At 34.2% G+C, this 21459-nt stretch overlaps 1 protein-coding gene across 5 annotated transcripts in view; it reads left to right on the forward strand.

Annotated features, from left to right (window-relative positions):
• CDH18 (cadherin 18) overlaps positions 1-21459 on the forward strand; it is a 1130917-nt gene that overhangs the window by 1060355 nt on the left and 49103 nt on the right. For all 5 annotated transcript variants that reach the window (XM_017524647.2, XM_017524646.2, XM_017524648.2 and 2 more), the window contains one exon: positions 1357-1493. In XM_017524647.2, the coding sequence (XP_017380136.1) occupies positions 1357-1493 (137 nt within the window). The remainder of the gene's footprint in view (positions 1-1356; positions 1494-21459) is intronic.

Below are 21459 nucleotides of genomic sequence, written 5' to 3' on the forward strand. Positions count from 1 at the left end.
TGTCCTGACACTTGGACATTCATGTCTTTCAGTCTGCATAGCCACATTGACATAGATTTGTTTTCTAACCAATTTGAACTTTTTCTTTAATCTGGACCTTTTTACCTTGGTTTTCTCTGTGTCATATGTTCTTCCCTAGCACTTTTCACATAATTAGTCCATTTCATCTTTCAGTTCTAGATAAAATATTACTTAAGCTTAGATTTGAAAAGAGAAAAAAGCATTAGAGGCTTTAGGAGAGAATAGAATATTTCTCTCCTTAAAAAGTTGTATAAGTAGTCTGAAGCTTTTCTAGAACATATGATAATTGTTTAATAGTATTTATTCACAGACACGTTAATCAGCTATTGCTAAATAACACATAACTCCAAAACTCAGAGGTCTTAAAAAAAAAAAGCTATGTCTAACTATACTGTATGTGTCTGTGGATTAGCTGAGGGCTAGCTGAATTAGGATGGTTTTTGATGCCAACTCTGTTTAATCTCTGAAACACTCAATCATGCATCTGCACATTTACTAGATTGATCTACACTAGGTTGAGAACCTTAATTGGGACAACTTTGCCCATGTGTTTCCCTTCCTAATGCTAGGACAAGTTAATTAGTCCAAGCATGCTATTCTTATGGCAGTGGCATAGCCTACAAGGAAACGTACAAAGTCTCATGAAACCTACACCCAGAAAGAAGACAGACATCATCACTTTCAGCTCATTTGATCGCAAAATAAGCTGAAATCTAACCCAATATGAGAGAATCCTGCAAAATTACATGAATTGAAGAGGGGAAAAAATGTGTTCCCTATACTATCTTTATTTTTTTAATCTCATTCTTTGACTAAACAAGGGATTAGTTGAACTGTGATAGAGGTACAGTGTTAACAAATATAAATCTTTTGTTTTCATTTTATATATTTATCTTTAAACCTTAGCTACAATGAAATTTCAAGACAAATTCCTCTCTGACTTCTCCAAGGATTCAAATTTTTTTGGATAATTGAGAATTTTCATTGCAGGTTTATTTTTTTTTTTTCATTAAATGTATTATAGGCTTCCAAGAGGTGAGTTCTTTTGTTCTTTCCTTCATTAATCACCGTGTTTCTATTATCTACTTTTCACAAAATTTGGTAAGATCTTATAAAATTATTTTTTGACTTCATAATTGAACTTAGAATTAAAGACTGACAGATAAGAATAATTGATATACATTCTACAAAAATGTAAAGTTGTCATGTAAATCAAATATAGAATTAAAAAATATATTTGGATATTTTAATGTATTTGGATATAATCCTTCCCTTGGTTCAGTTGTATTTTCTTCATTATAGCATCAAGTAAAAAAAAATTCTTTTTTTCTCTAGATACTTCATCAACTACAATGCTGAAGATGACAGATTTTTCAACATTGATGCCAATACTGGAACCATTAAGACTACAAAGGTTCTTGACAGAGAAGAAACTCCATGGTACAATATCACAGTCACTGCTTCAGAAAATGGTAACTGTTTCATCTTTCACAGTAAAAGATGTCCCTTATACAAGAAGACATACTGAAATTTCCTTAAGACCAGGGACCTCACAATCTTTAATTTTGGTATCAGGATCTAGGAGAGTAAATAGAGGTATTAGATGTAATTTATCATTATCAGACAGGGTGAATAAGTCTTATTTATTCCTTCTTACTGTAACACTGGCATGGTGATGGAAAAATTGGTATCACAGAACACTTATGCTTCATCCTTGAGTTAAGGGCATTTGGTTCTCCTTCTAATTGTGAGACGTGCTTTTTCATTTGTTTTTGCTTTACTTAAGCTATCAATTCACTGGAAGAAGAGTACCTCATTTGTGTGGTAGTTTAGGAAAAAAGAAAGAAATAAAAATTTCAAATTACACACTGATTATTTTATCAATATAAAACCTCTGCTCAAGTTTCAAAAACACTTATAGAACTTACAGTAAAAGGATAATTATTGGAATTTCAACAGCCAGGTCTAGGCTGTTTTCAAGTGAAGTACATGATCTAAAGCTGGGGGTGACTCTTGTTCTACCTCCACCCAGAATATTGCATTGTGATAAACACCTAAGATCAGGAAACAACAAACAAACATAGATATCAGTAATACTTTGGGGGTCATAAAGGTAAATATGACTGTGTTAAATGAAATTAGAATATAACTTTAAGAAAATGAATCCATTGTCATGACAATAAAGTTTTTTTTTTTTTTAACACATTCGTAAGTAGACCAAATGTACCAATTATTCTCACTTTAAAACTGTATGCAGAAGTTATACATACATTTAGGAAATGTTTTGATTTATTCAAGAGAAAACTATGAATATATTAGAGATTAAGAATACTTCACATTTTGGCAGTATGCAGTGGCTTGCACCTGTAATCCCAGCATTTTGGGAGGCCAAGGTGGGCAGATCACGAAGTCAGGAGTTCGAGACCAGCCTGGCCCACATGGTGAAAACCTGTCTCTACTAAAAATACAAAAATTAGCCAGGTGGGTGGTGGTGGGTGCCTGTAATCCCAGTTACTTAGGAGGCTGAGGCAGGAGAATAGTTCGAACCCAGGAGTCAGAGGTTGCAGTGAGCCGAGATCATGCCACTGCACTCCAGCCTGGGCAACAGAGCAAGAATCTGTCTCAAAAAAACAAACAAAAATACTTCACATTTAAAAGTAGTGCCATGTAAAATAAAATAATGTTCTGTTTTTCTTCTAGAGGGCCTAAAACATTAAAAATTTTAACAGATTCATTGATATATAGTTCACATAGCATAAAATGCACCCCTTTAAAGTGTATAACTCAATGGTTTCTATTCACAGAGTTGTACATCCATTACCACAACCAATTTCAGAACATTTGTATTACTCCAAAAAGAAATTCTGCATTGCTTAATCATAATACGACACATTCTCTCACCTTAATTCAGGGAGTCATTAATCTACTTTCTGTCTCCATAAATTTGCCTGCTATTGGTATATTATAAAAAGGTATCATATAATATGTAGTCCTTTGTGAAAGGTTTATGTCATTTAGCATCATGTGTTAAATGTTTATCCATATTATAGTATGTGTCATCGGTATTTCATTTTTTAATTTTTTTTAATTTTATTTCATTTTTTTATTGTCAAAAGCTGTTCTAATGTATGGATATACCACATATTTATCCATTCTTTATTTGACAAAATTTCATCTGGTTTCCATTATTTTCCTAATATAATAATATTTATAGGCATTTTTGTAAAAGTTGTTGTGGAAATGTTTTTATTTCTCTTGAGTATATGCCTTGAAGTGAAATTGCCAGTAACTCATATGATAACTCCATGTGTGATCACTGGATGAACTGCCAGATTGTTTTCCCAAGTGGATGCACTGTTTTACATTCCTGACAGCAACATGGTTTCCAGTTTCTTCAAATTTCCCCCAGCATTTATTACTATCTGTCTTTTTATAGCCATTCTAGTGGGTAGGAGGTGGTATTGCACTGTGGTTTATGCATGCTTCTATTGCCCTTAGTTATGTCGCAATCATCAGGCTACTGCAGTCTTTTTACTTGGGTTTTGGTGTCTGCAAAATTAGCTCAAGTGGCTTCCATTTGGATTAGTTTTTCAACATAACATCTCTGTAAAAATAACCTTTCACTAATTACTTTTAAAGGGGTGTATAAAGAATCCATAAGTGAATTTATTTGTAATCATTTCTGTTTATTTTTATCTTCAAAATAGCCAGACTAGTTTAGCAATTGTGAATCCTTAGTAGAAGAAGAACAAATGGTGGTTAAATAATAATGGCTGATTAAAAATCAATTAAGAAATAAAGGAATGAATGGAATTACATAGCCAAGAAAAAAATTATAATGCCAGTATAATTTGATTGTGTCCTCACCCATATCTCATCGTGAATTTTAGTTCGTATAATTCCCACATGTCACTGGAGGGACCCAATGGGATGTAATTGAATCATGGAAGTCGGTCTTTCCCATGCTGCTTTCATGACAATGAATAAGCCTGAGGCGATCTGATGGATATATAAAGGGGATTTCTCCTGCACACACACTCTCTCTTGCCTGCCACTATGTAATATGTGATTTTCCTTCTCCTTTACCTTCTTTCATGATTGTGAGGCCTTCCCAGACATATGAAACTATAAGTCCATTAAACCACCCTCTTTATAAATTACTCAGTCTCAGGTATGTCTTTATAAGAAGTGTGAGAACAGACTAATACAGTAAATTGATACCTGTAGAGTGGGGTAGTGCTGTAAAGATGCTTGAAAATGTGGAAGTGACATTCGAACCGGGTAACATGCAGAGGTTGAAACAGTTTGAATGGCTCAGAAGAAGATAAGAAAATATGGGAAAGATTTTAACTTCCTAGAGACTTGGAAGTCTCAGAAGACAGGAAGATGTTGGAAAGTTTGGAAGTTCCCAGACACGTGTTGAACGGCTTGGACCAAAATGATATAAACAATAAAGTCCAGGGGGGTGTGATCTCAGATGGAGATAAGGAATTTGTTGGGAACTGGAGCAAAGTTGACTCTTGTTGTGCTTTAGCAGAGACTAGCAGTTTTTGCCCCTGCCTGGAGGTCTGTGGAACTTTGAACTTGAGATTTGATTTGGAGTATCTGGTGAAAGAAATCTCTATACTGCAAAGAGTTCGAGAGGAAGCAGAGCATAAAAGTTTTGAAAATTTATAGCCTGATGATGAGGTAGAAAAGAAAAACCTATTTACTGGGGAGAAATTCAAGCCTGCTGAAGAAAGTGTAAGTAACAAGGAGCCAAATGTTGAACATCTGGACAATGGGGGGAAATGTCTCCAGAACATCTCAGAGACCTTCACAGCTGACCCTCCCATCACAGACCCAGAGGCCTAGGAGGGAAATATTGTTGCATAGGCTGGGCCCAGGGCCCCACTGCTGTCTGCAGTCTAGGTACTTGATGCCCTGCATCCCAGTCCCACCAGCTGTGGCTAAAAGGGGCCAAGGTATGCTCAGGTAGTGGCTTCAGAGGGTGCAAGCCCTAAGCCTTGGCAGCTTACACATGGGGTTGAGTCTGCGGGTACATAGAAGACAGGAAATGAGGTTTGGGAATCTCCTCCTAGATTTCAGAGAATGTGTGGAAACCCATGGACATCCAGGCAGAAGTTTGCTTCAGGGTTGTGTCCTCATGGAGAACCTGTGCTAGAGCAGTACAGAAGGGAAATGTGGGGTGCAAACCCCCACGCAGAACTTCCACTAGGGCACTTCCTAGTGGAGCTGTGAGAAGAGGGTCAATGTCCTCCAGAGCCCAGAATGCTAGATCCACGGACAGGTTGCACTGCATACCTGAAAAAGCTAGAAAAACTCAATGCCAACCATCAAAGCAGCTAGGAGGGGTCTTGTACCCTGCAGAGCCACAGGGGTGGACCTGCACAAGGCCGTAGGAGCCCACCTCTTGCATAAGCATAACCCAGATGTGAGACATGAAGTCAAAGGAGATCATTTGGAATTTTAAGGTTTGACTGCCCCGCTGGATTTCAGACTTGCATGGGGCCTGTAGCTCCTTCATTTTCGCCAATTTCTCCCATTTGAAATGGCTATGTTTACCTAATGCCTGTATCCCCACTGTGTTTAGAAAATAACTTATTTGCTTTTGATTTTCCAGGCTTATAGGCAGAAGGGACTTGCCTTGTCTCAGGTGAGACTTTGGACTGTAGACTTTTGAGTGAATGCTGAAATGAGTTAAGAGTTTGGCAGACTGTTGGGAAGGCGTGATTGGTTTTGAAATATTATGACAGGAGTTGTGGCAGGGGGGGCCAAGGGTGGAATGATATGGTTTAGCTGTGTCCCCACCCAAATCTCATCTTGAATTAAGCTCTCATGATTCCCACATGTTGTGGGAGGGGGCTGGTGGGAGGTAACTGAATCATGGAGTGTATCTTTTTCCCTGCTGTTCTGGTAATAGTGAATAAGCCTCATAAGATCTGATAATTTCATAAAGGGGAGTTCTACACAGTCTTTCTCTTGCCTGCTGCCATGTGAGATGTGACTTTGCTTCTCCATTGCCTTCTGCCATGACTGGGAAGCCTCCCCAGCCTCAGTTAGGTCTTTATTAGCAGTGTGAGAACAGACTAATAGGGCATTAAGCTAATTCTTCAGAAAAGAGAATCAACTCCAGGAAGCATTTCAATCAAAAGCCATGCTTTACATTAGTTTTTATTCATTACCTCACTTCAAATAGTAATTTATGAATATATGTGAGTTCATGCATTCGTGAAAATTATGTTATTTGCAATCATCACCAAAATAAATGCCTGTTTTTACTGAGTAACATCCTAATTATATACTTACTTGGTTAGATATAGGTATATTTTTATTATGGGCTAATACTTCATATGGGGATTCATCTGTATCTACAAAGTAAAGCAGTACAGTAAATTGTAACTTTCTGAATTTTTAAGTGGTAATAAAACAACCTTGGAGAACACTTCAATGAGCATTACGAAAACATAATTTAATTCTAATCATAAACTGGTGTATAGAAATAATGAGACTAGTAAAGATTTTATAGCCATGTTAGGAGACTGTATTTAGAAATGAAATGCATGCACTGATTGTTTGGCTTAGTTGCCTGTTAATGTCATCAGGAACACTTCAATGTACAATTGATTTGTCAAACTTAACCTCAACATCAGCTGTGTTACCCTAATTTTTTCTGATATAATCTGTTTAGGAAGGGCAGCTGTTCAAATTGTATTTTTAAAAATCTTCTTGGCACTTTGGGAGGCCAAGGTGGGCAGATCACAAGGTCAAGAGATCGAGACCATCCTGGCCAATATGGTGAAACCCAGCCCTACTAAAAATACAAAAATTAGCTGGGCGTGGTGGTGTGTGCCTGTAATCCCAGCTACTCGGGAGGCTGAGGCAGGATAATTGCTTGAACCCGGGAGGTGGAGGTTGCAGTGAGCTGAGATTGTGCCACTGCACTCCAGCCTGGCGCCTGGTGACAGAGTGAGACCCTGTCTCAAAAAAAAAAAAAAAAATCTTCTTAATGTACAGTTTCTGAGGAGCCCGTTGTTTTGTGAGATGATATTTAGTAGTGAATGTTTGTAAGTAGTGTTTTAGCCTACCTGGGGTTTATACTAGCCAGAGAAAGGTGCCTCCTCTGGGCAGGTGAGGCATTGCAGCATAATTTAGGAATGAATGAGGGTAAGGGGAAACCAGTGCTCCTTCTTCGTTGTGAGTAGGCCATGTTTCAGGGTCGTACAAGATATCAACATAAATATTCCGGTTCCTAAATCTGTGCTTATTCTAGTATGGCTCTCCAGGGAAGCTGATGTTTGTTGAGCTCAATCATTGGTCAGGTTATTTTAGCTCCCTAAGATTTATTTTGTTATTTATTTTTGAAATTCATATTATGATATAAATTGGCTTTTACAGTTGTAAAGATGGCATTGTGAGTATGATCAATTCAAGATGCTGTCTATGGTCAGGGACCTAGAAGGTGTTTTATTCTCATCATATATCACAATTTTGGGGGAAAAGTACTTTCTAAGTAAAGACCTATAGAATATTTCTGCTGTGGGTAATACAGTCTTCCCACTATGCAATGCATAATACAGCTGTTTGGTAATTTGAATTATTTTCTGTTGTTCTATAACAGATTAATACTATGGTTTCTGTAGGACAGAAGCCAAGGTTGGCTCGACTGAGTTCTCTACCGAAGGTCTCACAAGGCTGGGATCATGTGGCAGCTGGGATGGGCTCTTCTCCAATGGCTATGAGATTCTTATGGGATAATAAACTTTTCTTCAAACCTACATGCTGTCACTAAATTTTCACTTTATGCATCCCAGGTATAATACATATTATGCATATTTTTATCCTAACTCTTTGTTAGGACCTACAATAAATATACTGACTACCTAATAACCAAAACCAATCAGTCCTTTTTACTTTTATCATTCCCTCATTTGTTTATGACATTCGACTATATTCATCATTCTTTTACCTCTTAAAATTTTCTATATTTTAGCTACCATTTCAGTATTTTGGTATTGTGGAATTTATCATCTCTATTCTAAAGCATCTTTCAATTAACTCATGCAGAATATATTAATAAATGATACTTACTGGTCAGTGTGGTGGTTGTAGACACTATGGATATTGAGAAGGTTATTTTGCCTTTGAGGCATTTGAATGTCATTCCTAAGACAAGGTAAGCAGATAATTGCATCATGGAAAATTACTGCAGCAACAGGATTTTTTAGGGATGAAAGATTTTTTCGGGACTACAAAACTGGTTGATAGTTTAATCACTGTACAAGGATCAGCGAAGGTTTCGTAGAGGGGATAAGGCATGGATTCAGACATGAGGTGAAAGATGAGTAAAGGTTGCCTGCATTTATTCTCTCCTGATTCCTGTGCCTGAATTCATGTATTAGGATTCTTCAAAGAAACAGAGCAAGAGGGAGGGTGTGTGTGTGTGTGTGTGTGTGTGTGTGTGTTTGTTTGTGTGTCTGTGTAGTGTGTGTAGTGTGTATGTGTAGTGTGTGCATGCTCTCAAAGTGTGTTCAGTGGGAACTTAATGAAGATCCTCAGACCTTGGCCCAAATCTAGTGAATCGGACACTCTGTGGCTGAGGCCCAGAAACCCCGGTTTTCAGGCCTTCCATGTGTTTCTAATTCATGCAAAGGCACCATTTACGGACCATTGCCCTATGTGAATCTATTGTAAAGTTAAGGTTAAGGTTAAGGAACATTGTTTCTAACCACAATTTTATTTAACTCACAGCTCCATTTAGTTCTAATCCTAGGACAAACACATGCACAGAGATACACACACGTTTCCTGATTGTCTAAGAAATAAACTACACATGTATGGATTTTCTTCACAAAACTCAGCCCCCCCCAAAACAAAACAAAACAAAAACAAACAAAAACACAGCCCTTTCTGTTTTTAGCTTAACCCTCTGAAAAATGTGTATTATGCTTTTAGTCATAGACCCCAAGCAGGCCAGGTTTTTTTCAACAATTTCATAATCCTTTCATCTTTCATTTTGCTCCGCTTTACAAAGTTATTTACTTGTAAGGATCATTTCAAATGTCACATCTGTAAGTTTTTTTGCGACATCTTAGACAAAAATCCACAGTTCTTTTCTTCCACAGTTAAACGTTGTAATTGTGCGTTAAGTTTAGCACGTATCCCATTTCACTGTAGTATTTTTTCACCTCTATAGGTTTGTAACCATCTCAAGTTTAGAAACCAGGTTTAACTTAGCCTTGTGCATTATAGTATTGTCAAATAATTAGAGAAAGTCTTGGTATATAGAACATGGTTAGTACATTTTGTTAAACACATAAATAATACTTTATTGAGATAATACTTTATTGAAACGTTCAATGTGTCTGAAAGCTTCTGCTGTTATCAGAATTTACAAATGAAACAATAAAAGTTGCATATTGTTGCATTGCTTCAGCTCACTGTTTCACTTTTTCTTTATAAAGGTTGTATACGTAACAGTTGTCCACAAACTAATGTTTGTATCTTCTTTATTCATTGACTCATTTATTTTTTCTCAACTCTCTTGGAAACATATGCAAAGATTAGAATCCACAAATTTTGATTGTAACCCAACTGTTAATGTCAGATGATACACATGAAATTTAGACTTTGTGAGAGTATTCCTTGTTGCCTTTTAATTTGAAATTATTTTCTGTTAGCAGCTGTATCTAACAATATAAAAACCCATTACCTCAGAGTGAGTATTTTTAAGTCCCTGTAGCTTCTAAACATTATTTTGTTATTATCAGTGTGCTTATTCTGATGTGTGTAATTTGTCTTCCACAAATGTGTTTGTATTAGCAATTTCCCTTAGCACACAAAGAGATCCTACTTGGCACTTTTTCTTAGCACACAAAGGGAATAGCACAGAAAGAATTCGTTATTGCCTTAACCAATGGTCAAAAGTCATCAAAAGATACTTTTCAGAAATGCTGTGAACACATATATGTATCAATGCATTAGTTACCTATTGCCATGTAACAGATTACTTCATAATGTAATAACAGAAAACATCAATAGACAATAGTGTGTTATGCAGTTACTTTGGGTCAGCAATAAAGGAACAGCTTACATGGGTGATTCAGGTTCAGAGGTATTCAAGAGGTTGCCACCAAGATTTTGATTAGGGCTGTAATCATTTCAAAATGTGACTGGGCCTGGGGGAGACGCTTCCTACATGTCTCACACAGCTAGCAAGTTGGTGCCGAGTTTTGGCAAAAAAAGTCAGTTTTTCTCGTCATGGATTCCTTCGTAGGATTGCTGAGTGTCTTCATTGTCATGGCAGCTGGCCAACTCAGAGTCAGTTATCCAAGAATGAGTGACCTGGAGGTAATCATCTTCTTTATTACCTAACCTCAGAAATTACACATTGTTACTTCTGCAATATTCTATGTAAATTGGCCAACCTTATTAAATATAGAAAGCCATTATATAAGGATATGAATACCAGGATGGAATAATTGGTGTCATCTTGGAGGTGGCTACATAATTTGTTAGAATGTTTTCATTTATATATAAAAAGCACACAAGTAAAAATATTTCAATTTGTTCTCAAATTTAAGAGAATTATTGGCTCATGTATTTGTAAAGTTCATAGGTAAATTAGGCTTTGAGTTTGCTTTAATCAAGTCTCTGTCTCCATTTCTCTCTGATTTTTTATTTTCTGATTTTTTTAATGTCATCTTTTTCCTTTGTGTTGCTATATTATAGTAACAAGTAACAAATACTACGTTAACTTGTAACTTGGTAATAAGATGAGTCATGCCAAAGTTGGCGTTCATGCTTCCTCATTCACAACCTGGGAGACAGATTGTCATTTTACATAGCTGTTAAAAATGTTGCTGCTTTAGGTTATTTTTTGTATTAATCTCCTTTCACTGCCTTAAAACATTTATTTAATACATGAAACTTTCCTATAAGGGATAAATTACTGTGGCAAAATATAAGGCCTATGGACATTGACCCAGGACCGTCAGGCCTATATTTTTATTATTACTCATAGTTAGCTCCTTTCAAACTTTTTAGGTTCTACACAATAAGGAGTAATTTGTTGAGACAATCACAATAGCCACCACGTTTACTTAATATGCCAATACAGTTGATGCCTTATTAATTGCAAAATCCCAGTGTATCATATTGTAAGACAATTAGAACAAGTTTCTTTATACAAAAAAAAAAAACTTCTAATTGCTCAATTTTATGCAACATTGCTAGATATTTATTTTATAGGTTTCCTCTCTTTAAATTTCCAAAACCTCTCCCAGTTTCCTTACATGTATTTTATCAGATAACATTGATTCTCCAAAGACTTATAAAATAAGGACAATCAGAAAAGGATTTCCATATTCCTCTGCCATCTTATCTACCAACCTAACCAGTGGATATTGATATCTATAAACATGGCTTCCTTCAGGTTCCTGAAATATACTGTCCATGCCAAGTCCATGACCAGTCCTTCACATGACCTTATCCTGTTTTTGTCTGCTGTGAGACAATGTTCTATTTCATCCTTTTTTCTGAATTCTCAAATTTCACTGTCTAATGCATGATTCCCTTCCCTCAAAAACATGCTTTATTTCCTATCTGTAAATAAAATTAATTCATACCAAGCAAACAAAACCTGAAAACATCTCTTGATCTAATAGTGTCCTCCAGGTAAAACTATTATCTCATTCCTTTTACTGAAAAACTTTTTGAGATAATTTACTCTATTGACAGTTTGTACTTTCTTTTCCTCCATGCTGTTTTGCATCCACTCTAACAAGACTCCTGACTTTGCTACTTCAACACAATCATTCTCATCCTCCATATCACAAAATCCAATGCCTAATTCTCATTCCTCTACTCAGCAAAGCAACAACATTTGGTACGATTAACAGCTCTTTCAAGAAAAAGCATCTTTCTTTGGCTTAAGGACATAACATCCCTTTGATTAACTCCATCCTTCATTGACTTCTTTCTGCGTGTTGTATAGTTCCTTCTCACTTCTCTATTTATTGAATTGTGGGGTACCAGTTTTTAGACTTCAAATGTATCTTGGGTTGTTGCAAAGGTGATTTCATTCATTCTTAAGGATTTAATAACTCTCAAATTTTAGTCTGCAGCTGTAATGGTATTCTTCCCCCTGAATTCCATAATAGCTGCTTTAATATCTCTTCCTGGAGGTCTAAAACTTGACATGGTGCAAGTAAATCTCTGTAAAATCTGATTTATCCCTCAATCTTCTTGAGATGTCTTATCTGTCTTTGGAATGATTACTAGAGTCTTCCAATTGCTTATATAAAATGACCATGCAGTAATTTGTCTCGTCTCATATTCCACATCCAATCCATTGGAAACTTTTGTCAGCTATACCTTTAAAAACTATTTATAAGTCAACCATTTCTTATCATTGGTCTCATTTCCACCCCCCACTTTGAACAACCTCCACCCCTTACCTGGGTATTTTAATAGCTTTCTTTGAGTCTTAACCTTAGCTTCCTTTGGACACTTTAGGTTCTAACTTTAGGCTTCTTTAACCTGCTATTCAGCTAGCTGTCATAATGTGCCTTTTAAATCATAAGTGATACCACATACTGCTAAGTCAAATCAAATAGTACCAAATAAATGAAAATATAACACTTATAATGAATGAACCAAGATACAAACACACACACTCACACATATACAAATATTGTCTCAACAAAAGGTTAAAGATAAGGAATAGCTTCTGTTTTTACCTTAGTTCTAGGTAGAGAAAATGAAAGTATAAAAACGTTAATCATCAGAAATTATGTCTAAGGCCCTTCTTAACTATCACTTCAAATCATCTGGGTGTCAACAACCCAGTGACAAGCATAAATGAGAAATATTTTCTTTCTTTTTTTTTTTTTTTTTTTNCAGAAGCCAGGAGATGCTGGTGCCCTGCCTGTACACCCTGCAGAATCATAAGCCAAATAAGCCCCTTTTCTTTTTTTTTTCTTTTTTTTTTTTTTTTGACGGAGTTTCACTCTTGTTACCCAGGCTGGAGTGCAGTGGCGCGATCTCGGCTCACCGCAACCTCCGCCTCCTGGGTTCAGGCAATTCTCCTGCTCCAGCCTCCTGAGTAGCTGGGATTACAGGCACGCGCCACCATGCCCAGCTAATTTTTTGTATTTTTAGTAGAGACGGGGTTTCACCATGTTGACCACGATGGCCTCGATCTCTTGACCTCGTGATCCACCCGCCTCGGCCTCCCAAAGTGCTGGGATTACAGGCTTGAGCCACCGCGCCCGGCCGAAATATTTTTAATAATTTATAATGTTTAGTATTTCAAGAGAAGCAATACATTGATAAAGTTGTGTTGTTATCAGAAGTTCATTGAAAAAAAGTTTGTTAGTATGATGCATTAGAAAAATTTTGTCAAAGGAAAGTATAAGATTTTTTTTTTTTAAATGGCAGAAAAAAAGAGATACACTGGCTACAAATTTAATGCCTCAGAATACATCACTCTTTGTTAACAAGTCAAATTTCATGGGGAGCGATTTACATGGTAAAATTACCATTTTTACATGTAAAGGATAATGAATTTTGCAGAGGCATCTAGTCACTTACCATAACCATCCACAAAAGTTAAATTTGAAGTGATTTCTCTTCCCTCAACTGCAAGTCCTGGAAACTACCTACAGTTTTGCCTTTTTCAAGTGTAATGAGAATGACACGTAGATGCTGTGGACTCCTTTGAGTCATTCTTTTCAGGTAGCTTATGTGTTAGGTACTTGTTCACGACTCTGTATCCATAGGTACTTATGAATTATCAGCCCCTCGTATACATACATGAACCATTCTTTTTGTAAATTTATAAGACAGTTGATAGAATGATGTCTTGTTTCCAGTTTTTAACTGTCCTGAATAAAACTGCCATTAGTATTTTCAATCTTTTTTTTTTTTTTTTTAGTTGGAGTCTCACCCTGTCACCCAGGCTGGAGTGCAATGGCATGATCTCGTCTCACTGCAACCTCCACCTTCCAGGTTCAAGTGATTCTCCTGCCTCAGCCTTCCAAGTAGCTGGGATTACAGCCATCCATCACGACACCCAGCTCATTTTTGTATTTCTTTAGTAGAGATGGGGTTTCACCATGTTGGCCAGACTGGTCTTGAACTCCTGACCTCAGGTCATCCACCCACATCGGCCTCTCAAAGTGCTGGATTACAGGCATGAGTCACCATGCCCAGTTCAATTTGTGTGAGTGTGTTTGTGTGAGAAAACATACATTTTAACTTGTCTTGGATAAATAGCTAGGTGCAGGGTTGTTAAACAAAATATCATGTTTGAGTTTATGAAAACATGCCAAATTTCTTTCCAAAGTGACTATACAACTTTGCATTATCATCAGCAGTTGCTTCACGTCCTTCACATATGTTGCCAGGGTATTTTTTCCCCTCATTCTAATAAGTATGTAATGACATCTTATTGTTTTTATTTGCATTTCACCACAGAGAAGTGATGTTGAAAATATTTTCATGTGCCATCTGTCTTTTCTTCTTTGGTGGATTTTCTGTTCAGGATTTTGCAAAATTCTGTAAAGTTGTCTAGATTTTTATTGTTGTAGTTTGAAGTTTTCACATATGTGGATATCTGAGTTAATCAGATGTTCATTTTTTGAATATATTCATATATTTGGGTCTTACCTTTTTATTTTAATAAATGCTGTATTTAAAGAGTTTTTCAAATAATATTTTCTTGAAAATTACTATTTATTGTCTTTTTTTATGTTTTGTGTGTGTGTGTGTGTGTTTCTAATAATTCTTTGCCAAACACAAGGTAACAAAAATTTCCTTTATTAGTTTTATATATTTAAACTTTGAGGTTTTCTATTTAGATCTATGGTTTCTTTTGGGCCATATCTTATACACAATGAGTGGTAAGGGTCAAGATTAATTTTCTTTAATATGAATTTACAATGGCTCCACCATTTGTCTAAATGCTACCATTTTCTCAATAATTGTTGTGGCTACTTTGTCCAGAAACACTTGAGCATTTACCTATTTATCAATTTCTAAACTCTCGTTGGTACCACCGACAATGTGCATACTAATCCTACAGTGTTATGATTACTACAGTTTTATAATGACACAAAATCAGATAGCGTGAGTTCTCCCACATTTTTCTTCTCTCATTTTGAAATAGTATGGGTTATTTTACAACACTTTATATTGCATAAAACTTTTAGAATCAGCTTATCAAATTATTCAGTAATATTGGATTTTTGATTGGTATCACATTGAAACTAATTTTCCATTTGGGAGAATGGATACCTCAATGAACATTATTGAACATTTTATCCATGAATAAACACGGTGTATGTTTCCAGTTATCTAGGTCTTTTAAACATTTCTCATAGCAATATATGTAGAATTCAGCATACAAATATTTCACATATTTGTTTTCATGTTTATTCCTGTTACATAAATTAGATATTAAAATCTTTATTTTCATTCTTATAGAAATACATATAAATACTGAAATTATATCCTGTGACACTGCTAAACTGTTTTAATAATTCTTATAATTTTTTGTACATTATATGATATTTTCTTCATAGATAATCATTCTGGCTCTGAACGAAGATAAATTTGTTTTTCATTTTACAATTTACATAACTTTTACCTCTTTTACTACTTACTTTAACCCTAAAGATAGTATTCAGGAGAATTTCTGAGAGCATGTATCTTTACATTTCTGTTTATTTCTGATTGATTGAGATAAAGCATTCAATATTCATTGATAACGGTGATCATAGTTATAGGTTTTTAGTGAATAGACTCATTCAGGTTGAGAAAGTCCCTTCTATTTGTAATGTGCTAAGTGTTCTTTATTTCTTGTTAAACAAGTCGTATTTGTTAACTTTTATTTTGTGTGTACTGAATGTGTGCAGTGAATTATATTCACTGATCTTTAAATGTTAAACAATCAGTCTTCTCTTCCTAGGATATCCCTCACCTGGTCATAATGAATGTATTATCAAAGCCCAAGAAAGTCCTGGGGTTATGCTTTTGTAGCTCTCTTCTCCCAGAAAGTATTCCTCACATTATCTATTTTCCACTTTATATATTTTATTCCATTTTAGTACCTTGCGATGGCAGGCCAATTTTAATCAGTTGCTCTTTCCTAACCAGAGTAGATTTTTCTTTAGTTTTATTTCCAAACCAGTCAAACTTCTTATTAGGTAATTTATTTAAATATTAAACAAAATAATGGGATATATGCACCTAATGGATTCAGAATTTGTGTAATGTACTTTAAGTTCAAAGTTTCCCATGACTTATTAAAAGTGATTTGCTAAAATTATGTTGCAATTAAGGAGAACAATTAGGCAATTATAAAATCTCTGGTAATTTTGTAGAGTCAGAAGTGTTGCTACACTTAATATCTTGAAAGAATCTTCAAGTTCTTCCTTCACTTAGAATCAATCAGTGTTGGGCTTCATAAATAGCTTCATAAATATCTTCATAAATTACTCAATGTGTGTTATCTTTACAAGAATGGTGGCCTTAACCCTGAGCAGCAACAGATCTGTTCTCAGAGTTACGGCCATACTCCTACCTTGAGAGCTTGCAGTTTGGTGAATAATTATGCATTTCAGTGTTTTCGTACAAACATTTAAAATATATATGGATCATTATTTTTATTAATTCTTTTACATAGTAGCTGTTTTGCTTTAATTAACATTATTATTTTCTGATGTTAATGCTATCTGATAAGAAAATTTTTATTATAATTAGCTGGCACACCCAGAAAAAGAAAGAATAAACTTATAATCTACTTTGTTAGTAAAGTTCTTTTTTTTTTTTTGAGACGGAGTCTCACTCTTGTTACCCAGGCTGGAGTGCAATGGCGTGATCTCGGCTCACCGCAACCTCCGTCTCCTGGGTTCAGGCAATTCTCCTGCCTCAGCCTCCTGAGTAGCTGGGATTACAGGCACCCACCACCATGCCCAGCTAATTGTTAGTAAAGTTCTAAACAGCATTAAAAACATGATTGTAATTACAAGTGCAAAAGACAGCATAAGAGTGGATCACAAGATAAATCCTGTATAATCTACAAAGATGAAACATAGAAATGTTCACAGCCATTATAGATGAATAGGCAAAGATTAAAAAAATGTTAAAACGGAATTATTATAAAAAGTAGAAAACAAATGTTATATTTGTTTAATTCTCTTGTATAATTGAGTGGGCCAGTTGTGACATTTTTACAAGAATAGAATACATACTTTTCATTTATTTTATAATCAACAAAATTCCTTACATCATCTCAATGTAATTACTTTCAAGTAGAAATAAATAACTTTGACTTTATACTTCTGATTAATGGAACAAAGCGTTCATTCCCAACAGCAACGGCGCAGCTTACGTTTTAAAGCTTCCAACTCATGTTGCTCTCAGGCAATAATATTAATGATGTATAAGGAATTATTGGAGGACTTATAGGCAACTGGAACAACACAATGTCTTGAAAAAAGTCAAGATTCATTTTAAGTAATTCACTTCCATCTAGAATGTGTATGATAGCCGTGTAATTAATGAGATCACTGATCATAAACTGACAACAGTTGAATAAATATATGGGACAAATTTTGTATAATGTGTTTCTATATGCTTTGTAATTTTTGAAATATTTCTACACATATGTTATGCTCCTTTACTATGAAATAAGAGACCTAAAACACTTAGAGTTGGTTTCACTTTCTATCACATAAAATCCCCAGAATTCTCTATTTTAAAACTTTTTAAGTGACTATAGTAAAGAGATATTTAAGGAATAATTTATTATATAGGATATACATATCAATTACATGTCAATTAAAGCAAATTATTTTGAATACATTATATGATTTGTTTTTAAACTAATATTTAAATAATATACAAAGAAATAAAGAGGAAAGAGGTATATTAGTGGCACCAGAATGTACCAGGCATTGTTAGAGCTTTGCATGTAAATTATTGTTTAAAAAGATTTAATAATATTATAAAGCAATTTATAATATGTATTAATTGTTTTTTTTCCTAAAACTTTTTCTACCTAAAACTTAAATATGACTTTCAAATACAAGATTTTAAAATGGAAAAACTGCTCTCATTTCAAATCAAACAAATGCACTTAAGTGGAAAGTTTAAGTTTTCATTTGAGCACCTGTTTGCAAAACTTATTTTTATATATTCATTAAAGAAAATAATCCAAACATATTTGTTAACAAACAAAACATTTACCAAGCATGTTAAAATGTTCCAGCATCAGCCCACAGTAAGTATACTAAAGAGTGAGGATAATTTTAGTTATAAATTTCCCTATAAGAAAATCATTTTATATAAATTAAATCAGAGAGACCAAAAATATAATTTATAAGCCATCTTTATTCTCATGGATATTTATGAAACTTAGACAGCTATAAATATGATTATTTAAATTCATATTCCCTGTAAATTGTTATTACAGCAGTAGATAAAGCTTTTCATTTTAAGTGAATTTTCATAACAAAAGCAATAAAAGCATATTTTTAGAAAAATAAACTGCAAAATAATAGGAAATATACTAACCTATTTATGTATCTGACAAATATATTTAATGCTAATTTTAGAATATGAATAATCAGATTAGAAATCTACCAAATTCCCTAGTAGGCATATACTAATAAATATGTTTTAGATTGTTGAGGCAATACATATTTAAATAATAATGGCTTTGGGCTAAAAGTAAATTAAACATTTAAGTTATTAAATTTGAGAAAAAAACAGTATTTATTTTTTCCATTCAATGTCGATAGTGGGAAATCTGGAAGAATGGCGTATTTTGTTGTTCTGTGTTCTCTAGAACCTATCATAGTGCTGCACACGTATCAGTCTTTCCAGAAGTAATCACTGAATAAAATTTATTGTTTCTCAAGTTATAAAAGATACTCTAAATATTGTAGCATACAGCTTGCCCTTGCAGTGAATAACAATTCCTCTGTATCACTGCTTCTAGAGGGGGCACTCTGATGATGTGAGTCCCTGTTGTATTAATGTTGTATAAAGCACAGATGATTTTTATATAGCATAGTTTGTGTTGGAAATTACATGCATGTATTTTGGCTTTGTTTCTGTTTCAATATTCAGAAACAATTAAGATGTACATTCTACTCTTTCCCAGGCTCAATATTATAAAGTTGACATAGCTACCATAGTTGTCTCTCAAAAACACAACTTGGCAAGTCAAATAAATCTTATTATAGGCATAAAGATGAAATAATTAAGGCACATCAATAAATCGCAAATTACTTATCAAAGCTCTTGCTCCTGAAGAGTACTGAGAATAGAATTTATATTTAAGTTTGTATTATTTCAATATATTTTATTTACCCTTCTGTCAAAAGAGTATGAGAATTGTTTTCTAGAAATGAAGCACAAATTAAAAATAATAATAACAACAATAGAAATAGTGTTTTAAGACCTTAGGGAATGATTCAATTTTAGCTTTAGCAAAATGTTCGTAAATCCCATGAATACATTGTATAGGTAGAGTGATTGACATTGAAAGTGTAAAATATTAACCCAAGGACATGAGAAATAATATATAGACACCCATGGGTACTTTTCTATTCACAAATATAGAAATATCTAATAACACAAAACACCAGAATGTTCACAAGAAGGCTACAAGTGGCTATAAAACTATAGTGAGTTTTCAGCCCTGATTGATATCACAGCCACAATTTTATACATCATCCTACTTTTAGTAACAGAGAGCAGTATTGAATTTGCACCAGAAATTACATTAAACTTATTCTAACATTTTGTTTTTCGTAACTCCTATGGTTGCCCCTGATTGGGCAGGCAGTATCATGAGTTACATGATCAATAAGATAAGATTAAATTTGGTCTCCTACAGGACACAGAATGGTAGTAGGTCTACAGAAAATACTGATATTTGCCTGATCCCAAATGCTATGCTTTTTAATCATTGTTGCAGAATAGTGATTGTATATTAAGAATGTAAAATCATATCAGGTCATAATGAAAAGAGTCTACTTTGAAGTAGAAGGATTTAGTTCCCTGTGCCTAAGCGTGGAATGCGTGAAAAGACCTTCCAGTTCCAGGGGAAAGCTGTGACAAAGAAGAGGTAGGAGAGTGAGAGGTGACAGCAGGTAACAGTCAACTGTTTACTTGTTCTTTTATTCAAATTCCTCCTCAGGCTGCGGCTTTTCCAGAATCCTTTCCTATAAAACACAGTTTCTTACTTCACTGGAGTTGCCTTTAATCCTGCTTTCTCTGAAAAGAACAGAGTTATTTACTCAGGAAAAAGTAAAGTTGATGATACCTATGACTGGAGCTTACAAAATTATTCTTACCCCAGATTTTTAAAACAGATTTCTTTTGTCTGCTTAAAATTGGGAGATATTGGAATACATAAGAAAATCATTTATGATAATTAGACAAGGAAAAAAATGTGTGTGTGTGTGTGTGTGTGTGTGTGTGTGTGGATATACATATATACATATATACAGTGGTAATAGGCAAAAGAAGTAGACTATAAACCTTACTTTGCCAAGGTAAGTCATTTAAACTATGTCAATTTCAATTTCTTATAATTTATAAAGTAAGCATTTTGGCTAATTATCTGCTAGTTTCGAAATAGTGTAATAAAAAGATAAAGTAATAGTATTAGTTTCTAAAAGAAGTTTAAACATTTTCATAAGTAAACATATATTTAAAGTAAGTAATTTCATTTAATGTTTATTTTCATTTATCAATGTAATATATAATTAATATAATATACAAGCAGCACATTATCTTTTGCTATAAATCATCGAATATTAACTATGCTAATATTATGATTGTATATGAAGGTATAATAGAATGTATTACTTTCAAGATGTCTTTTAACTTTTTAATGTATATTTAATGTAATATTTAATATCTACAAAGATGTTGTAAAATGCAATAATAAACAGATTTCAACACATCTCTGTACTGAAGAATTATTGTTACAAAAGAATTATCTTAAACATTACCTTATTAATTTTACAATGTGTTATTTAGTTTTACATGTTGTTTGTTTTCTGTTTTTACAATGTCACAATACCTGACTGAAGTCTTTTGAAACATTTCTAAGAACAACCATAAGTTTCTAAGATTGCTTTACATAGAGGCTATGTTGTTATTTATTTATTTATTTTCTGTATGATGTAAAGGTGTCAAAGCTTTGTATCTATTCAGGAGTTGTTGAATATTTTTATTTTCCTATTTTTGTTGTTGCCATTAATTGGACTGATATTATATGTATTCTAGAGTTTTCCTATAAATATAAATCAGGAAAATTACTGGATCAAGGGCATGAGAATATACAGGTTATTCTTTATGGGTTACTTTAATTGATGGATTTTTTCTTTGACTATATTCAATCCCATACCAGGAGAA

The sequence above is a fragment of the Cebus imitator genome, unplaced genomic scaffold (genome assembly GCF_001604975.1).
Source record: "Cebus imitator isolate Cc_AM_T3 unplaced genomic scaffold, Cebus_imitator-1.0 Scaffold35, whole genome shotgun sequence".
NCBI lineage: Eukaryota > Metazoa > Chordata > Mammalia > Primates > Cebidae > Cebus > Cebus imitator.